The sequence below is a fragment of the Dipodomys ordii genome, unplaced genomic scaffold, assembly GCF_000151885.1.
Source record: "Dipodomys ordii isolate 6190 unplaced genomic scaffold, Dord_2.0 Scaffold34, whole genome shotgun sequence".
Classification (NCBI taxonomy): Eukaryota; Metazoa; Chordata; class Mammalia; order Rodentia; family Heteromyidae; genus Dipodomys; species Dipodomys ordii.
This window is the reverse complement of record NW_012267250.1, coordinates 7511335-7533240: the sequence shown is the minus strand read 5'-3', so window position 1 is coordinate 7533240 and position 21906 is coordinate 7511335. Positions and strand designations below refer to the sequence as shown.

General features: G+C 37.4%; 1 protein-coding gene across 4 annotated transcripts in view; it reads right to left on the bottom strand.

The window, feature by feature from the left end:
- The window catches only part of Bicc1 (BicC family RNA binding protein 1), a 241045-nt gene that overhangs the window by 18510 nt on the left and 200629 nt on the right, over window positions 1-21906 (bottom strand). For 3 of the 4 annotated variants that reach the window (XM_013017198.1, XM_013017200.1, XM_013017201.1), the window contains 13 exons: window positions 21468-21626; window positions 20190-20243; window positions 19333-19527; window positions 18884-19135; window positions 16502-16633; window positions 14453-14639; window positions 11872-12033; window positions 11134-11330; window positions 10861-10993; window positions 9901-10057; window positions 7022-7187; window positions 4162-4201; window positions 2889-3043 (listed from right to left, as the gene is read on the bottom strand). In XM_013017198.1, the coding sequence (XP_012872652.1) occupies window positions 2889-3043; window positions 4162-4201; window positions 7022-7187; window positions 9901-10057; window positions 10861-10993; window positions 11134-11330; window positions 11872-12033; window positions 14453-14639; window positions 16502-16633; window positions 18884-19135; window positions 19333-19527; window positions 20190-20243; window positions 21468-21626 (1989 nt within the window). The remainder of the gene's footprint in view (window positions 1-2888; window positions 3044-4161; window positions 4202-7021; window positions 7188-9900; window positions 10058-10860; window positions 10994-11133; window positions 11331-11871; window positions 12034-14452; window positions 14640-16501; window positions 16634-18883; window positions 19136-19332; window positions 19528-20189; window positions 20244-21467; window positions 21627-21906) is intronic. The other variant, XM_013017199.1, reaches the window with a different exon arrangement.

Sequence of the window (21906 nt, the reverse complement as noted above, 5' to 3'; positions counted from 1 at the left end):
AAAAAAATCAATGTTATCATGGAAAAATAAATACATATGTAAATAAATAAATATGTAAATAAATAAATAAAAATGTTATTTCCCTTTTACAAGTTGTCTCTCTACTGTTTCCCAAGTCCTTCCACCCTCGCTTACTACCCTGGTTTTACTCTTGCTATAGCAAAGCAAAGAAAAAGGCAGGCCGTAACTGCTGCAGAAGACCAGATTGTGCCACGTGAGGAGCCCTTTCACTAGAGTCAAAATACACAAGAAATAATCCGACTCCCAAGGAGAATGCAGAACATCATTCCTAAAGAAAGCTAGATACTATCTTTCTTTCAGCAGTACTTAAAGGTAAATAAAGGCAGATTAAATGGTACTCACTTAAACTCCAGTCTAGCTAATTATGCTCTTCCTCTCCCTCACTTTTCACCAGCCATGATGGTAAGCAGACTAGCTCAAAACACCACAGCAACAGGAGCTGCAGGCTCCCGAGGGTTCTGCCATAAGGACAAAGTCCTCTATCTGACACAGGCAAAAGAAAGCAGAAGAGTGGGACTGATGTGCTCCCCCACCTTTTCTGTCACGCTTTAGTGTTACATCATTTTACATCAGTGTTTCCTGAACTGCTCCTCCTCCTTCCCTTCCTGATGAATTTGACTCTGAAGAAGATCCTATGCCTATGCCCTAAGTTGTCTAAGTGATTCTCAGGTCCACAGAAACACAGCCATGTGGCTATGCAGGTGACATAGCACCTCTGGCTAGGTACCTCATTAGGAACGTAAATGAAGGCAATGAGTTCAAGTTGCTCCTCTGACATTTACTGACCATGACCTTGGGGAAGAAAGACACTTCTCCATTCTGGGACTCACTTCCCCTACAGGAAAATTTATTCAGTTTGTAGAGATTGAATACACTCATAAATGATAACATATCTTATAAGCCACAAAGAACGGCATTGTTCAAGTACTAATGGGAAGTATTTCTTTAGATGCAAAAGGCATAAATAACTATGCACAATTATTCCAACAAGGAGCATTCCTACATACTGTAGTCTTTCATCAGACCACTGATTATCTTTAGACAAGGTTCTCCAGGGGGAGCAATCTAGCTGCTTGGTATTACTATGAGTTTACTGGGCTCCATGATGAGCGCTGAATGACCTCTTGCACGTGTTCCTCAGTTCACCAGAAAAAGCACACAGGTTCAGAGGAGTGAAGACTCGCCAAAGCCATACATCTGCTCAACAGGGGTTATCAGAGCCTATTGCCCCTGTACTGGCATGGAAATCACTTTAAATTAAGGGCAGAACTCCCCCATGGTATAACCCCTGCTTTCACTGTATGTGATGTTGGTATAATTTGTGGAGGGGAAGGGAAAAAACAAATCATTTAAATAGGGATACAGGTGGACCCATTGCAACAATGAGATGTACAGTCGCTATGTCAAAAAACGAACTTTACAACTTTAGCAGGGTGGGGGGGAAGGTGGGGAGATGAGAAGGGATGGGTAGGGGAAACAAAGGTGGAGGCAAAAATGCTTGATAAGAAATGTACTCATTATCTTGCCCATGTAATTGTAACCCCTCTATACGGTATTTTCACAATAAAAAAATGCGAGATTGGTATTAGCTTAGTAATAAAGGATTTTTAGAATGTGAAAAAAGAGCAGGATTGAACAAGCATTCCTAAGAATAAATAATGTACCTCTGAAATTATAGAAACACTGCACAAAGCAAGAATGAGTGAGCTGACCAACTGCGAGGTGCATGGATTGAGAGGTCTCTACAGATGGAGAGAGATGCTTATTTTCTCCCAGAGCTCTATGTGCAGGCGGAGAGTGCCTCCTACAACCTCCAAGTGTTTCAGAAGGCTTCCCCAAGTTTTTGCTAGGGAGGTCATTTCAATCTCTAAATACAGTCTGCCAGGTGGCTTACTGCCGTTCTGACAAGGGAATCCATAGGGGACAATTCTTTCTACGATCTCAATAGGATTTTTTTTTTCACTTGCTCAGAGACAAAGGAACGAAGCCCTCAGAATGGTTGTTTTTGCCTTTCATCAACACTCCCATGTATTAGAAAGAAAGTGGGTGGAGAAGAAAAGGTCAACCTACGAATGGTAGTTATTACACAAACAATTCTGAATCCCTTCACCAGCTTACAGTGCCTGGTGGAACACTGTGGTTCTTGGGTTAAGCATTTCCGCTTACACTTAGGTAGGTAGTCTCTCAGAATTGTGTCTATGCAGGTTCGCTCTCTAGCTCCACCCCCACTGCAGGCAGCTTATGGCCCAAATTTGATACTGTCATATGGAAACAGCGTGAGTCACGTGGAGCCTGGATGAAGAAGATGGAATTCTGCACCCCTCCTCCCTGGGCTAAGAATGCCAGTTTCCCAGTCTCACCCTGTGCTGTGCAGCCAACATCTGGGAAACATAAAAATTTTTTAGCTCTTGTTGGAGAAACTTCCTGCTGTGTTCTTGGCATATTTGAAAATACTGAATTTTTAACTCATATCTAAAGATCTGTTTTGTTTGAGCATTTGCCTTCTTCCCTTATTGTGGCATTGCCAGTGATACTTTGGGACAAAAGGACTCTTTATGTATACTTTTGCATGAAATGTGACATCTGTCTTTTGCTTAATCTTTTCTTACTCTGTGACAATCCTCCCTCCCCCACACTTAGCCAATCTTACATTTTCTTAGCAGCAAACCCATAACTTCGAGAAAAGAGATAAAAAGGCATAATATATAAGATGACATCAATTTTATAAGATGTTTATGAGAACAGAAGTAAAAGTAAGTCATCCTTAATGATTTTTCCTTACGTCTACAAAGAAAAGGAACTGGAGCCCCTAGCCTGTGCTCTGGCTGATAGAGCAGAGGAAGATGAGGGAGAGAATGACTACAAACCTCATACGTGGTTGTCATTGTGGGCTTATAGGACACATGGTTGGCTCTTCTCAGCTCCTTGATGGTTTCAGCTGGCATGGATTTGGAAAACCCTAGGCCGCTCCAGGTATTTGTAGGTGTTCTGACTTCTGTCACCACTGGTTTCTTTAACATAGCTTGGGAAGAAAGAACATAAAATAAATGCTTGAAATTTTTAATGTAATTTTTAAAATATTGATGACATAATTCTGTTATCCTAGTTACCTAGGAGACAGAGATTACAAGATTGTGATTCAAGACTAGCCCAGGAAAAATTCAGACCCTGACCCCCAAAAAAACAGGTTTGGAGGCTGGGTGCTGGCAATTCATGTCTATAATCCTAGCAACTCAAGAAGCTGAGATGTGAACGACTGAGATTCAAAACCAGCCCAAGAAGAAAAGCCTGTGAGACTGTTTCTAAAATAACCAGCACAAAGCTGTGCTGTGAGGCCCTGAATTCAAGGACTGTCAAAGGAAGAAAAAGACTGCTTGGTGTGATGGCATGCATCTATAAGGAGGCAAAAACAGAAAGATCATCATCTTAGTCCAATCTGGGTAAAAACATAAGATTCGATCTGACAAAAAAAAAAGGCCAATAAAAAAGTGGGATCATGGATTAAGTGGTATAGCACTTGTCCAAAAAGTATGAGCTGAGTTCAAGCCTCAGTTACACACACACACACACACACACACACACACACACACACACACACACACACAAACCAAGAAAAGGAGAAGTACTGATGATGATGTGTGTGGTTACTATAAAATTGAAATTATAACTAGATGGATGTTACTTATTAATATAAGATGCCTAGAAATTTTTTAGTAATTAAATGTACTTAAAAATAGATACTATCGGCTCGGGAGGTGGCTCAGTGGTAGAGTGCTTGCCTTGCATGCATGAGGCTCTGGGTTCGATTCCTCAACACCACATAAACAGAAAAAGCCAGAAGTGGCACTGTGGCTCAAGTGGTAGAGCGCTAGCTTGAGCTAAAGAGCTGAGGGACAGCACCCAGGCCCAGAGTTCAAGCCCCAAGACTGACAAAAAAAATAGATACTATGTGATTCTGTAATTGATCTAATGCTAATTTATTTAACGAAGTACATTCAACCTTAACAGAATTTTCACAACTTGAACCTAAACACTTTGGCTTTCTTTTTATGAGCATTCTACTTTTCCGTTTACCATGAATACTTGAAGATGCTTGTAAGTATAGAGAAAAACAATCAATGTATAAATCATATCATTTACCTTTGGTTGCCAATAGCTTCTTTTGTTCATAGTCAAATGCCTGAAAATGAGAGAAAACATCTTTATTTCCTGTGTCTCCAAATGTTACACCAATACTTTATGGTTAGAGAGCAATGGATTTAACTAGGTCCCATTATTTCCTGAAATATTCTGCTGAGCTCTGTATCCTAATATGGCAGAAATGTGATGAACATATGATAAATTAAGCAAGCTTTGAAAATTGCTCAGAACAATAACTATTTCCTACTTAAAGACATCTCAGTGAAGAGAGAATTTTTCCTTCAATAAGAAAAATAAATTCCTATTGACAAAAACATTTCCCATACCAGAACCACTATATGTTAAAGTAGGACGCACGGTCTAATGAGAATCATAGCAAGTTTCAGAATAATACATTACCAAAATGCTATTAGGTATCTACTGTCCTTCTTTCTGTCTCAAAATCCCCCTTCATTTACATATAAGCATAACCTGAAGTGATATAATGTTAAGAGTATCTTTAGATGTTATTAGCCTAACTGGCATAGTCTTTGTTTTGAAATATGGTAGAATGTAGCCTTAACCTATAATAACATCAGCATATGCACCAACATTAAACTTAGTTACCTTTTATTGGCTAGGACTAGGAGAGCACCATACATTCATTTCAATAACATTCAATGAGTATGGTGGGTCACGACTACGCAGGAACCAAGAGAAAGCTTTCAGAAGAAAGTAGTCAAGATACAGCTATATCTCAAATGACAACCTCACGTTTCTCCCTATTTAGGAGGTAGCCAAGTATTGATTTAAGGTCCTATTAGGAAGGACAACAACCAAGTTCTTTCACTCTTTTCCTAGGAAAAGTATGCATTATATATAATTTCCTGAGTTATTTATGGTCTAAAAGTACACACTGCAGAGAGAAATATACTGTCAGTAATAATTAGTCTAGGATGATAAAGGTAAACAAAGGGTTTTCTAAACAAACCAGAACATAAGACAACTCTAAAATGATGGCAATATTTCAGGAGAAATAGATAGTTTTAGATAACACTGACTAAATGATATTTATAAAATCCTAATCTAAAAGTTAAAGATCAGTGTTTAATTATCAATGCCCAAAAGTAAAGCATGGGGGGAAATAGCCAACATTGACTGTTTCAATGAATACTTATTGATTTCTTACTGGTTAAAGAGGGTGTGCTGAGCTTTTTGGAAGAATATGATAATAAATACTCTATGGCTGGCCTTAAAGACATCAGAGCTAGGAGGCTGAGTAACAGAAATAACTGTACGACAAACTGAAACAGAACAGCACTTAGTCAGGAGATAGATATGCTTTCAGCCACAGAAATCTGAGAAATCTTCAATCTTTCTCTTGATAAATCTCAAAGACTATTATTATTGACCTTTTAATGATTTTTAGGAGTCAATTCACTATTAGCACACATACATGTATTTACAATGAATAGATAAGAAAATCAGTATTTTCTTCCATCCTAAAAGAAACATGAAAATAGTCCATTGAACATATAAACCTGATACAAAAACAAAAACAAAAAACAAAACTGAAACCACAGATGAGGTGAAGTACAAGAGGACAAAGAAGGAAATTGTTATTTTTTTTAATAAAATAGGAGAATGTTATTTTACATTAACTGAAAATAAACCCATTAGCTGGGCACCAGTGGCTCACACCTGTAATCCTAGCTACTCAGGAAGCTGAGATCTGAGGATCACAGATCAAAGCCAGCCTGGGCAGGAAAGCCTGTGAAACTCTTATCTCCAATAGACCACCAGAAAACCGGAAGTGACGCTGTATCTCAAGTGGTAGAGTGCTAGCCTTGAGCTGAAGAACTGAGGGACAGCGCTCAGGCCCAGAGTTCAAGCCCCACAACAAAAGAAAAAAAATCAGACAAAACCTAGTTAATGCCTTTAAAAAAGTAATTGACACATTATAAAGATCTCAATTTTATTTTCCTAAAAACTCATTTTCAAATATTCAGCTGCAAAGGATTAAAACACAAGGTTTCCATTGGAATTATAGTAATATAATTTAGTTTCATGAATTAATTTGATATTTCTATGACAGCTTTTGGTATCTAAGATTTTATGAAATGTTTTATCCTTTGTTTGGAGCTTGAGGAATGTCGGAGATAAATTTATTACAAAGTAGGTAAGTCTTCCTTGAAATTCTGTTATTGAACGTTAAAGTATATAAAGGAATCTCTAAAGACACAAAACAAAATCAACTCACATTGTCATCTATATGAAAATCAGATTTCTAGATTTCATGCTTAGGAATCTATTTTGAGTAATTAACCTAATACTTTGAATGGATATAGAGAAAGCCCAGCTGAGAAAGTTGTTTGAATAATCATACAAATACGTGAGTAACAAAATCATCACTAATATTCTGCATCTACTTTCAAAGAACTAAAACTTTACATTAGTTATTTTCATAACCTATCTGAAAATTGTACCAAATTTATCATCACCATCGCAGACAGAGGAATATTAGATCTATTTATCCAAGTCTACGTCATGAAGCAGTAACACTCAGAAATACAGTCTCTCAATTTAGCCATACCATTTTCAAATAACAGAGGAATGTTATTTGCATAAGACATAGTGGCATAATCATCCTACACCATTTTAATATGACATTTTAAAGAATCACCTTCATTTAAGCGAAATCTTACATTTTAAATGTTTATACAAAAACCAATTCCTAACTACTACATATATACGTAAATTTTATTTTGACCAGGGGTAAGAGGGAAGCCTAATTTCTACAGAACTGCTGAATACTCATTGAATTCTCCATGTCCTAACCCAACAACCTTGCCCGTGTGACTTTCCTATTTTACCTCCATACCTGCATGTTGACATATGATGGCCGTGGGGCAAGGCGGGCTCGTTCAGAGTTTTGCTGGGCAGCTGCTGCTCTCTCTGCGGCTCGCTCACTCCCAGGAGCCTTTTTGTCAGCCAGAGGGCTTTCCGCAGCACTGAGTTCAGGGTCTGACAGCAACCTGTCAGCACTGCTATGAAAGAAAATTTGGAATTCAACACTCAACCCTGCACACACACATGTACTGCACATTTCCTATGGACCGCATTAGCTATGCATGCCTACCCTCCTCATCTGTTCACATGTCTCTGCTCAATTTGTTTTCACAGCAACACCATGATATAGGTGCTACTGTCAGCACATTTGACAAATGAGGGGTTACCTTGACCAAAGTTACTCTTCTAACGTAAATGGTAGAGCCAGAATTTGAAATCAAGCACTCTGACTCTGGGACAAAGCTTAAAATGATTTCATAATAGATACCAACAAACATTAGAATAATAATTTATATGATTATCTTGCACACAGAACACAGTGAAAAGGATATATAAACAAGTTTTCCTATCTTTTGGGGTTTTTCAAATTGTTATTGTCAAGGTGATGTACAGAAGGGTTACAATTATTTAAGATTCTTTCCTATTTTTATACCTTAACTAGGTATCATTGTTCTTCATATACAAGACCTAAACAAATATTGAGGGAATCTGAGGGCATACAGATGAAAGAATTCATGTATGTGAAATGCATATAGTAGTAACAAATGAAGATAATGGATAAATAAGAAATATTCTTTAAAGCCTCTATTTGCAGGATGAGTAGACTTTCTTATAATGGACAGCATACCTGAATTATAACACAAGGTACATGCAGTATACATACATACATCTCAAGTTCAAGTCCAAATGAACTGTTAGGCACAAATAAAACAGGCATAAAAAGCAGTATCAATCCAAGACTGATTTGTCTATCTGTTCATAGTTTTATTCATTTGATTATTCAGTTGTATCAAAGGAATTCAGAGCAATTTAGAAAGAGACACTGGAATACAAAATGAAATCAATAAACTGCTTGATCACTGGGAATAAAGGGACATCCCAAGTTCCCTAGTGCCAAAGCTGGGTGAACAGCAACTTGGAGGAGAACCAGAAGAAAGGACAGAAGCAGACAGAGTAGACTACAGTGCTTTGTAAGCCACAATGTGACATGATCAGAACCATATATTAAAAAAAAAATACTACAGCAAAATAGAGATGAAGCTGGTGAGAAAATGTGGTAGGGAGACAACAATAGAGGCTTCAGGTCAGTTCAGACAGGAGATGAGGAAATTAAGAACATACTCGATGATGAAAGGTAAGAGTGTATACTTCAAGGGCTTCCTTAGGTAGAAGAGAGCAAAATGGTATCTCTATCAGAAATAGTGAATGTCCAGCTTGTAGGCTATATAAAGCCTATGAAATCATTTCGTGGCTGGGATGACGCATATGCTTTTTGTCTGCTGCCCACAGCCATCTGCCTGTATTTATCATTTTATATGACCCAGGAATGATATAAATATCCATATGGCTCTTGGCAGATGAAAAGTTCCCCACCCGACACCAATATTAAAGATCCATCATTTTGGGTGTGCCATGTAAAGAAAAACACAGATGAAACAAAATTGGGCAAAATGAGACCACTATTGTAAAGCAAACTGGTTTTTGGTAAGAGAGGGAGGAAGTAAGAATACATATACTAATCTTTTCATAAAGACACGATGAGGATATACAAGGAACAAATGAGACATTAAGGGAATGGATTGGATGAGGAGCGGTAAGAGAGAGAAGAGAGGAAATAGGAAAAAAAAGGAAAAGAAGTGAAGCCAATACACTGAGAACTATACTACTCAAGGGAGTAGTTGTAATTGCAACCAGTACAATTTGTGGATTTCTAATTGGTATGATTTGAAATAGTCACAACACTATCAAGTACTTGTTAAAAGTTTGCAATGAACTGTCTTGGAAAAAGGTAGCCATAGTTTAAGAAAGAAATTCAAAGCCAAAGACAAAGAATTGTGGAAATTTTTCTAGCAGTAAAATTCAGAGAGTAAAAACTGCCCCTTAATGATTACTGAAGAACAGAGCGGAAGTTAATATGTCAGAGAAATATAGATGATTTAGAGGACATGGATACAAACCCAAACAACAGAGGGGGAAGAGATTACAACCTAGATAGGCTAAGGTGAAATGATCAGATAGATATATGTGGGTATGTGTGTGTGCACACACTGGTATTGGGTCTTGAACTCAGGGCCTAGTTGCTATCCCTTAGCTTTTAATATCAAGAATGGTTGGTACTCTACCACTCAAGATCCAGATCCATTTCTAACTTTTTATTTTTTGTCAGTTATAGGGCTTGAACTCTGGGCCTGGGCACTGTCCCTCAGCTCTTCAGCTCAAGGCTGGCACTCTACCACTTGAGCCATAGTGCCACTTCCAGTTTTCTGGTGGTTAATTGGAGATAAGAGTCTCTCAGACTTTCCCTGCCCAGGCTGGCTTTGAACCATGATCCTCAGATCTCAGCCGCCTGAGTAGCTAGGATTGCAAGTGTGAAGCACAGGCATCCGGCTACCTCTAACTTTTTGCTGGGTTATTAAAGATAAGAATCTCATGGAATTTCCTGCCTGGGTTGACTTTAAACTGCAATCCTCAGATCTTAGTGTCCTGAGTCACTAGGATTATAGGCATGAGCAGCTGGTGTCCAGTTCTTCTTATTTAAAAAAAAGATAATTAAGAAGAGAATTTTTTTTAAGCCTGCAAATGAGCACTTTACATGACTGGACCCAATAAGTACTAACCATTGAGATGAAAGTAAATTGAACCTGCTACATTTTTTCAAGGAATCAAGGTCTTAAGTGTGGTAATACCTACTGTAAGTGTGAGTTCTTTGTGCCTTGCAGTAGCTCTACTGTCTGTCTCTTGGCACAGGAAACTTTGGAAGGACCAATCATCTGTTTCAAGTCACCAGCATTCCCAGAATGTGAAGGACTTCGAGGCATGCCGACTTCAACAAAAGCATCATTACAACCTTCAGGGGAGAGGAAGAAAGGAGAAAACTATAAATATCACTTCACAATTGACAATGATCTGCAAAGGCAAAAACTCAGAATCCACTCTACAAGATATTGTCAGCCTGATCCAGGCTAATGGCACTTAGCTGCAAAGAAGACAGAGACCTCACCAAATTCAGGCTGTCACAAAACCTCTGCTTGAAGAGAAGACCATTATGTCCAAGGGTACAGGGTTACAGAAAGATACTAGACTTGGAGAGAGGTGAATACATCTTTATATATATATATATATAATATATATTATATATATATTATATAATATATATATATAGAGAGAGAAACAGAGAGAGAGAGAGAGAGAGATTTAGAAAGTCAGTGCTTTTCTGTTATATAAATATGAATGCTTTCCTAGAGTAAGATCCAATGTTATGAGAATGTTCATGATTACTTGGCTGGCACTCTACCATTTGAGCCAAACCTCCAGTCCAGCATTTTTCTGGTTATTTTGGAGACACAGTCTTACAGACTTTTTAACTTGGGCTAGCCCCAACCTTTCATCTCTGGATCTCAGTCTCCTGATATGGAGGATTACAGGCCTGAGCCACTGGCACCCAGCATGGAAAAGTGCTTTGTAGTGGACCTTTTCACCATGTGTGTTGGAATTTCATTGAAGACATTGTCCCTCCACACCCTTGAGGTAGGATGAGTCATGACTGTTCAGCGAACCAACTGAAAATCACTGCACAAACTACCCACAATTCCCCTTACCCAAGTTACAAACAAGAGCTTATGCACAAGAGGAGAGTTAATAGTTCCTGACCTTCTACAGGGTTTGACTTGGAAGAAGCCTGGTCAGTTCCAGTTGTCTGGATAGATGGATCACCATGATTTGCACTCAGCACTTTGTCTCCAAGTGATGAAGTGGATATTGCACCATATTTTATATTTGGAGACTGAAATTACAAAATGTAACATGCAAACATTAGTCATAACTACAATTGAGGGGTCATTTCTGGCAATGACTGAAACATGTTACAGGTAGCTTATGTCTCCTACGCTGTATAGATCACACCATTCGGTAGAAGGGCATTACCTGTGCATGTCCATTTAAAGAAGCAGAGATTTTTTTGCTTTCTGTCTGCATATTGTTGATATGGACATCGACAGGAGTCAAGCCAGGAGGAGGAGATGGAGCTGTGTGCCCATAGGTGGGTACTCCAGACAACAAAATATTGGTTAATGTGGCCTGGGCAGTAGATGGAATCATGAGGTGTGGTATGGCAGAGAAACCTGGGGTAACATATCATGAACACACATATTAGACAGGGAAAAACTCAGAAGAAACAACTGTTATTTTTAGTAACAATAAAAAATGGCATTACTGTTGAAGCAAATCCAGAATTCAACTTTGATACCTCTCTAGAGGTAAATGGGCTTAAAGAACTATAAAAACACAATTGAATGCTAGAATGAAACCCTTTCAACAATATTTAATCTAAATCCCCTGTGTTAGATGAGAAATCTAGTTAAATTAAGCTGTGCAGGATTAAGCAGAACCTGCATTTAAAAAAAGCAAAACAAAACTACCACCTGTACGCACCTTGCTATTGTCCCTTGCATGTCAAGCTCTTTTCTAATCTATTGGTCACGTTTCTGTTTGTATCAAAAGAACTCACTGCTATTTTGTGCTTTTCATCAAGGAATGTCTGTTTGCATGGAACATGCTCTGAATCACAATTTTTCCCTAAGGAAACTGAAGCATTTGTAAATTTTTATTTGAAAACTGAAAACACTTAATTCATGCTTTTGATTATATTAAAATGACACTGACCTGTGGCACTTGAAGTATTAGCAAGTGGGGGTGCCCACAATGTGGGGCTGGGGGTACCAGAACTTGGACTTTGCAAAGGACTGACTGAGCTGTTAAGAGCATTCAAGAGTGAGTTTGGGGTTGTTGAAGTGTTCAGTGATAAAGTGGAAGGTCCCAAAAGACCTGTAATAAATTAAAGCAAAAGTCAGTGCAAATGCATTCTAGATTTTAAACTGGAAGTGACACCAGGATCGCCATTTGGAATGCACATCACTATAATTTGCTATTTTCTAAATATAACATATGGGTGACAGATTTTCCTCCTTTAAAATATTTACATGAAACATTTTTTATACATCTCCAACACAAAGAAACACAAATAGATGTTAGAAGGAAGGAAAGACAGATATGTCTAAGCCAGAAGAGCAGCGCAGTGTCTCTGGGCCCTGTGCTGTGCATCCAGGTCAACAAGCCAGGATGAACAAAATTCTACTCAAGTGGAGATTCATTTTTATTTCTCTCCATGACTTGTTCATCACCTGCTTCCAAATAGGTTCTTTTCAAATCTCTTTCCCTAGGCAGTGACTAGAGAATATCTTCCTGTGGCAGAATCAGATCTATTTGAGCCCTTTCTGGATAGGGTCCTACTCCATAGTTGTCACATGAATGTCTGAACACATACATGAATCCTTTTGGTCCAACTTCATAAAAAAAAAAAAAAACAACTTCCTTCCAAAAACATTTTTGGAAATGTGGTACCTATATACAATGGAATTTTACACAGCCTTTAGAAAGAATAATATTATATCATATGCAGGGAAATGGATAGACCTGGAACAAATCATTGTTAAGTGAGGTAAGCCAAGCTTAGAGAGACAAACAGTGCAGGTTTTCTCTGATCTGCAGAAGCTAGCTCTAAAATACACTGTGACATGATAAATTACACAGGATTCTAGGTATTCATATATAATGAGACCAAAGGAGGATACTCTTAGTGGAGGAACACAAAGATGCAAAGCCTATGTGCCTCTGATCATATAAAATAATATTTATCAAAACAAACTCCAGAAATGGAAATAACAAGCTTTGTCTTTTTTGTTTTCTTTGGGAGGATGTGGATGGCACAGAAATGGAGGGACAAAGGGTGAACAAATGCAGACACTATGTTGAAAATGAACAATACAATTTATGGGTAAGGGAGGGAGGGAAAAACTGGCAGAGAGCTAGGGAAGGGGTGACATTGTCCAAAAAGAAATGTACTCATTACCTGACTTATATAACTGCAACCCCTCTGTACATCACCTTTGTAATAACAATAAAAATTTTAAAAGTCATTTTGGGTTTTGTTTTAATCATTTGATGCTTTGGGCATTTAAGATACACACTCTGAAATAAAATGGGCATTTGTATACATATATCCAGGAATATGTATAAAGCATTAAGTATTTCAAGATAGATATTGGTATGAAAATGTGTTTAAAATTTGATAACTTTTCAGCTTTTCTCACTTATTTCCTATCTGGTGCAGGATAAACTCGGTTCCTACTAAATCACCTAATAGGCATTTTCTAGTTCAATGGAATATCAGTGTTATTCTGACTGTTCAGATGCCTATGGATAACTTCAGTCGATTAGGAAACAAGGAGGAAAATTATTCATTACTGTAATGGTGTCCGAGCATGGCTACTTGGTCTTAGTCATGTTTTAATTTTATATATAGCATATTATATATATATATATATATATATATATATATATATATAACATTATCTCCCAACAGGTATTAGGAAAAAAATAATATTGCTGAGAGTAGTTTCTTTGTCTCAATCAGAAGATAAAGTGATTAGCTATATAACTGTCTTAGCTTTTTACACAAAACAGATGAGAAAGGAGAAAAAAAGCAGAATAACTTTCTGTGAGCATAACTAGGCTGAAACAACTAACCAGTCTCTAAGATCATGGCATGGATGAGGCCATGGATACCAGCATAACTGTTAGATGACTCTGCTTCCTTAACAGGCTAATGCATTCAGGTGATACTGCTTGTTCCTTGCTTTATACATAAATACATGTCTATTTGTTTCCCTTGGTGCCTGCAAACTAGTTTTCCTTTGTGTCTAGGCTTGGCAGGCCTAATCACTGAGGGTGGGGCTCAAATTGCTTTCACCTCCCTTTCTCCCCCAACCCACCAGACAGATTTGCAATTACTTTTCGAAAAGCAAACTGGATAATCTTTATCTCTAGGGGCCCATGGCAATATTGCAAATGCAAGAGAGAACAAACACATAAATTATAGTCAGCCTGCTCACTTCAATCTCAATGGCATTCTTAATTTAGGTGAACAAACACAGCCACTGAAAATAAAACAGTCAGACCTTGATTATTTATGCCACTGTAGGAAGAATCTGAGTAACCAAAATCCTCAGAGCCTAACAGAAAACCCGAAATTGATTCAAGCTTTGTTACTTTTCACCTGATCTTAAGACCTAAAGAAGAAAAGAGGAAAAAAATAGCATTTAAATGGAGACCCCAAATAGTAGAAAGGGAACCAGATACACATTTCCCTTGTGACTGAGAATTGCTGTAATAATAAATTTTATACCTAGTCCAGTGAGTCCGAGGCCTGCTGAAGCTAAGATATCCAGGCTGGGACATGCCAGGCCGGCAGGGCACGATGCTGGGGATGGAGTGGTTGCTATGGTAACCCCACTGCTTTCAAGTCCGAGGAGACATTTCCTTGCTTCATACATATTTAAGGCATTTCGCTCAACACTTTTCACAATCACAGACTATGAAAACACATAATGGAAGAAAAAAAAAAGGTGACATGCAAGCAGTTTACAATGAATGAGGGGTGAGGGAGGTGGGTGGAAAATGAAAATGCTAACGAGATTTCCACTCAGGGGATATTAATGCTGCTCTGAAATCAACGGCAAATTCTAACCAATTATTTCCTTAAGTTTACTGCTATTAAATTATACAACGTTAGCTACCATCTATGGCATGTGTTGTCCTGTGTTCCAGGCACAGTGATGGAAGCCATGTGAAGGTTCCAATGCTCTCCAGACCCTGATGGCATAGAAATCCTCATTCCTATTCAGGAAGCTAAGGGCTTTAGTTAAGGTCCCCACACAGCTGTGAACTGATGGCCAGGAGATGGGAACTCACCCTCTTTACAACTTCTCAGCTTTAATGCCCCACCCAACCCTCTCACCCTTTCAAACCAAATCAAACCTGTCACCAAATACAGATGCCATAATAGCAGTCACTTACATTTGACATTTATGGTTTATTAAGTAACTAATAGGCCTTGAGGTTCTACTAGCTGTACTGATGGCAAAGTTCCTGACATAGGAAAACAAAACAAAACAAAACAACCTATTCCCTTGATGGACTCGTGTAAAAAGTTGGAAACCAATAGAGGGAATGCTCCAATGGATAATAAATAAAATGTGTGGTTAAGAAAGCAGTTAAAGGACTAGTTAGCATCAGGACATCTGGGCACAATGAAGTGATCCAGGATACAACAAGATCTTAAAGTCTTCATCTAAAATCTCTATTTCCCAAACATCTACTCATTTCCTTCAGAATTCCTCTTGTGCCTATCCATCTTTATATGCACAAGGCCTTGATTATCCGTCCATATCTAGTACCTAGATTAGGAAAGCATGAGGTTTCATTATACATAATACTAATGTCCTGTTTTCAAACTTTAAACTCACAACCACTGGCTATCTTTTCCTTAAACATTTTTTTTCTTCACTGAAGTATAATTGGTTTTCTTCAGCTGGACAGTAAGTAAGTATCACAATACACAAATTATATGTAACACCATATAACATGAAAACCCTTCCATGTATACAATAAACTTCATTATTTTATACTTATAGCTTCAACTAGAATGTCTACAAGCAGGAAGTCAGTATTCTCTGTGACCAAACGGTTTCAAAAGTGACCATGCCAATGTTTATAATAATAATGTGGGAACATTCCTCTTTCCTTATATTCTCATTAGTAAGTAATGTCAGATGTATCCTGTTAAATATCTAATATAAACATAATTTCAAGAATTTGCAAAATCTAAAAAAAAAAAGAATTTGCAAAATCTAGAGGAGAGGCTCTAAGAAGTCTGAACATTTGCATGAAAAAGAGAAGAGTGGGCAACCATCGTTTAGGTTGCTAGAACTAGAACAATGGCTGGAACATTCTCAGTACTCTAAGGATCTCCTGAATTATGCTAGATATAAACACACACACACAGACACACAGACACACACACACACACACCAACACACACACACACACCAAAAAACAACCACATAAGAAGCCTTATGAACTCTCTGATAACTAAGTAAAATTTAAAGTTACCAGGTTTCAAATTTAGACAAAAAAGTTTTCTTTCATACCTATTTGTATGAAAAATAATGGTAACTAATGGACTAATGTACAAAAATAATGGTGCCCCAAATCAATAAATACATAAAGAAAATTATGATCAGTAATGCATAATCTTATCAATTTATATAGATATAATTAAAGCTAAAATAGCATATTTGGTCTATGTAAAAGCAAATAAAGTGTTACATGCAAAATAAAGTTGCATAGAATATGAGCTTATATTTGATTCTTTGGGTCCAGACTCTGAACCAACCTTGCTTGGCTGTTTTGGCTTTGGTTTAATACTAATGAAGACATCAAGCTGTTCCATCAGCTGAGCAATGAATTGTGGATCTACTTCAATTTCTTCCTTCATATCAAACATCAAGACAAGAGGAAGACAGCCCTAGAAAGAGTCACAGTAGAATGGGTAAGAATTCAACATTCCAGGCCCTGATATTTGAACATGCTTACAAATTCAGTCTTTTTTCATATTTGAACAGAGAATGAAAGTATTAAAGCTAAATTATACACCTTTACTTAGCATGGAAGGCTAGCGTAGGAGTAATGCTGAGGGAGAGGAATTATTTGGGTATAAAAATTGTGTATCTCAAGTTTCTGGTTTTGGCCTTAAATTTTTTTAACCCATTCTTCACCTTGGAAAATTCCAGTCTCTCAACTTGATTTTGTGAGTGGAAAGGAGATTCTGGGCCACAGGAAGGGCACTAATCTTGGGCTTTTGTTCAAAGACTTACAGTTTGGCTTTTTCCTTGTGTCTCCAAGTAAAGCTAAACATCTATGGGTGTTTAAATAGCTTCACATTTTGGCCCCACTTTGCTCATACCACCAAAGTTCTGTATCTAAGCCTGCTCCTTCCTTGAGGACAGCCTCTCATTATCTTTTAAAGTGATCCTGCATTTTTGTTACCTGAACTCATCAGCCGCTCCATCACCAACCCAACTCCTATTGACTTCTACTGCAACTCAAGCCATACCCCTTCTTGGAATTAACTGTTACTATTGTACCTTCTTTAACTACCCCTTTTTGACAACTGCAGTTTAGATGTTCTTTTTTTTTAAATTATCTCTGATGCTTTCTTCTTGCTTCCTTATCTAGAGAGCATAGAAGCCATCAAGTATGCTTTCTCTGATGCACAACATAGTCAGTTGATAGATTTTATACAAATGTATCAGAAATTAATGCTCAATACACTAGGATTAAAATGAAATATTATGCACCACTTCACTTGTAGACAACAGTGATTTTTTAAGGAAAAGTACTATATGTAGAAGTGATTACATTATAAGCACAAATCTTTTAATGTACCCCTCCTTTCTGTGCAATAACAATATGTCTCACAGCAAGCCTATATTTTTAGCAGTTGTAGTCAAAGTATGAGAGTAAACATATAACTGTACAGAATACTTGAAAAAGTTCATTAGACTCAACATGAAAAGAAAAATATACTGAGTAATTATAGCAATTATTGGATATGAATATGTTGCCTGTATGGTAGCATATTAAAAATAACTTGATAAAATAACTTGGCCAAAAAGAGAAAAACACAATTTTCTTAAAATCATATAATTATATATATATCATAAACCTGAATGATTATGACATTTTCATCTCTCAAGAGAACAGCTTTTCTGAAAATTTTCTTAAAAATGATTAATAGCAAAGGTCACATTTGACACTTCTACTGATCTTATTGTTAAGATTAAGAGAATACAGTGGTAGTGGTGTTTTTCTTTTTGGGAGACCAGGGACATGTAGGCTGTCACAATGTAGGCCTAGCTAGCCTCAAATTCCATCTGCTGGAGTTACAGGAATGTGTCATCACACTCAGCTACAGTGGTAACTTTTATATTTACAAGCCCAGCATTAGGTGTATTCTGTTACTATATATTGCACTCAACTACAGTGGTAACTTGTATTTGCAAACCCAGCATTAGGTCTATTCTGTTACTGTATATCAAGCTACCCACTGGGGTTTTAAATTAATATAGGAAGGAAAGAAATATTATAAATTATAAATTAGAAGCAGTGTTGAATCATAATGTTTTTGTCAATAAGTAACACAAATTCATGGCTTAATGTAGAAATGCTTCATACCAACAAAGTTATGTCTGTGAAGATGGAATTTATTTTCTTTGCAATTAGCACATATTAGTTATTCTAATAATGTACATCACTATGACATTTTCAGATGCACATCTAAGATATTTTTATTATATCCATCTGAGGTTGGAATTTAAATAGTATTTTTGTTTTTCTGTTTAAACAGAAGCCCTGCAGCCAAATGCAAACTTCACATTCATGCAGAGGTCAGACAAAAAAATACAAAGCTTCTTTCACAAATAAAATAAAAAAAATAAAAAAAAAGAAATATCATATTAAAAAAAATACAAAGCTTCAAAAACCAGTCAATCATTTCATTATAACCCCTTCTTTATTTAGTCTAATTGCAAGAAAATTAGCCACCTATGCAATAAAATTCAGCAAACTATGAACCTTACTATATTTATTTCCACATATTAAAGAAACTTTTCTATTTAACCAGCCTTCTAAAGTGCTTTCTTAAATATCACATAGTACAATGCAATGTCTTTTAAAGTTAAATTAAAAAGTACAGCACTCATTTTAGTAATCTTACCATGAGATATTGCCTTGCAAGACAGACAGACTCAATGGTGCCCTGGAGGTAGACAGTGGATTTCTTCTGTGGGTTACTGGGATCAGGAAAGTGGATCTGAGCACCCGTTCTCTGCATGATATGTTTGATGTTGCTCCCATTTCGACCCATCATAAAGAGATGATGCTGAGCTGCAATGTCTAGCTGCGTGCTCACAGGAATAGCTGATGCTAAAGTCCCAGCAAGATGTTCCAATAGCATGGCAGTTCCTTCCTAGCAGAGAAGAGTGGAAGGAATATAATACTGTAAAATATGACTGCCCATATACGGAGAAATGATCTCTCAGAGCTAGGGAAAAATGCAGTATATTCTATTAACCCCCAAATTATGAAAAACAAATTAATATCCTTAAAAATAAACCTTCAGTGGTTTCACACATATCAACCTAGGGAATTGTCTACATCATTTACCTTCACAGCACTAGTGTTATTCTGAGATCCTCGTACTATGACAGTAGCACCATACATTCGGGAACGCTGTTTAAATGACACTGAAATGTTGTACGTTTGTGATATGTGCTGAATGGACGGGGAATTAGGGTCAGGAACTGGTTGAAGAATTCCAGCAATTGGCAATTCAAACATCAGCACCAATGGAAGCAGCTCCTAAAACAAAATTACGAGAACCCAGAAGCATTAGTTCAAGCATTATACATGTAGAGATTTGTTCTTTCCTGAAGACAGATTTTACAACTGTTCTATGAGATACCTAATCTTCAGCAAACTCATATCTCAGTAAGCTAAGATGACTCTGGGGCATTTGTTGACAAGCTTCTATTTGATCACATAAAACTCAGGAAAGGCTGGGCACCTAGCTACTCGGGTGGATGAGATCTGAGGATCATGATTCAAAGCCAGCCCTGGTAAGAATGCTGTGACACTCTTATCTCCAATTAACCACCAAAAAGCTGAGTGGAGCTCTGGCTTAAGTGGTGGAGTAGTAGCATTGAGCAGAAAAGCTCAGGGACAGAGCTCAGGCTCTGTGTTCAAGCCTTAAGACCAACATGACAAAAAAAAAGTCTGCTAAGATACTGAGTAAGATGAAAACCACAATGTTTCTAAGAAATGACTTCAACAGAAAAACATTTTATAAATAACACAGAATCTCACTTTAAAATGCTGACTATAAAATACCTACAATAAATGTTTAAAAATGGACATGAAAACAACTTTGGCCACCATGTACAAAAAGATAAATTAGGATATTTTAATGCCTTAATATGATTTTGCTAACACTGGTTTGCAATATTCAAATAATATATAGTTACCCGAATTCTAACTCGGGCAGATTCAACACCTGCTGGTTGTCCTGCTATAGATACCTGTGAAAGAAAGAAAATACAATTAGGTTTATTTTAATCAAACTCACACCTGCTTTTCTAGTTATCTTCTACATTGTTAATAAAAGGAGAGTCCAAGGAAAGAGACATCTTCATTATTTGGGAGCCCCTTAAAGATGAAGGACCTCAGATCTGATTAAGGCAGACCTGTTTAAGCCCAGAGCTGATTAACCAGATTTTGCATTTTACTGAGATCCTCAGGTGTCTTAAGCCAACAGAACCACATCACTCCTAAGATTTGCCTAAAGCTCCTTAGGCCCCAGGAGGCCCTTTCCAGGTAAGAGGGCTGTGGAACACCAACCCTGCCCAGCTTTTTTCAGTACTATGTAATAATGTCACATAGTACTCCCATATTTTTGGTAATTATTCCTATTTTTGGCATTTTTGTCTCTCTTTGTTTAAACTCTTTTCAGAACAGGTATACATCAATATGCAATGACATGCTGTACTATATTCTCAAAATATCTACATAATCATTACTCCAAAACCCATGTCCTCCATCTTTCTCCTGGTATACCTTGAGCCTTCTCACAACTTGTCAGATATAACATTAGTCTCTGACTGGGGTGGGGTACAGTAGTTCCAGACTGCAGCTCTTAGGACTAAGAGGCCATGACATAGAAGCCGTTAAGATACTTGAACATGGCTCTTGCCTTTAATTGTGGTTTCCTAGCTAGTCCCTATTCTGCATCCCAACTTCACTATTAAGACCTGTAGAGAAAAGACTATCACAATGGTCAATAGTTTCTCGTGTCACGATTTGGTTTAGAACCCTTCAGAAAACTACCTGTTCTTCGAGTATTGAAAATGTTTATATGTAGACAAATGTGTTCCAAGAGATAAACCAGAAAAAGTGTCATAAACTAGAGAGACAGCAGTCAGTCACTATGAGGGGGCAGTGTACTCAAGAGATGACCTGGCATATCCTGAACTACTATTGAGGACCTGGCACACAGCATCAGGTCTCAGCCTTTGTTGCAGGGCTTGATTTTCTGATCATCACATCCTCTCTTCATTTCTACCAACCAAGTGTGGATAAACATGGTGAGGCCCTAAATGTAATTCATCCTCAAAACCCACAGCACCTTCAGTCTTGGCAGAGGTTACTGTAAACGATTACTGTTTCGCACTGTTCCTCAAAGATACACATACTGAAAATTACGGTGAAATTCAGTCCTCAAAAGATCTCATGGAAAGATGAAGCACCTGGTTACTTTTTTCTGCTTGGTTGTTCCTGTTGGAGTCTGGGAAGTGGATGTGGCATCCGGTTTCTTCCATCACTTTTTTAATGTTGTTGCCTCCTTTACCGATGACATGCGAATGCTCTGTATGCGATACATCCATCTTCAATGTGACCCGGTTGCTCTATGTGGAAATAATGGTGTTATTTCTTGATGCATGAGAAAAGGAAAGAACAGCTCCCTGAACACTCCATCCTGAATGTTCCAGACTATTAACAAAAAGGGACCGAGTGGGAAATCTTACATATTTCTTTATAATCTCAGTGTTACATGTCCACTTGGTTATTAAAAAATACTTTCATTTTAAGACAAATTAGTAGAACAAAATAGATGAGTATATTATTTACTACAATAACTTCTTGGAAAGTAGACTTTAAATGAAGTCAGCTACACTAACAAATAAA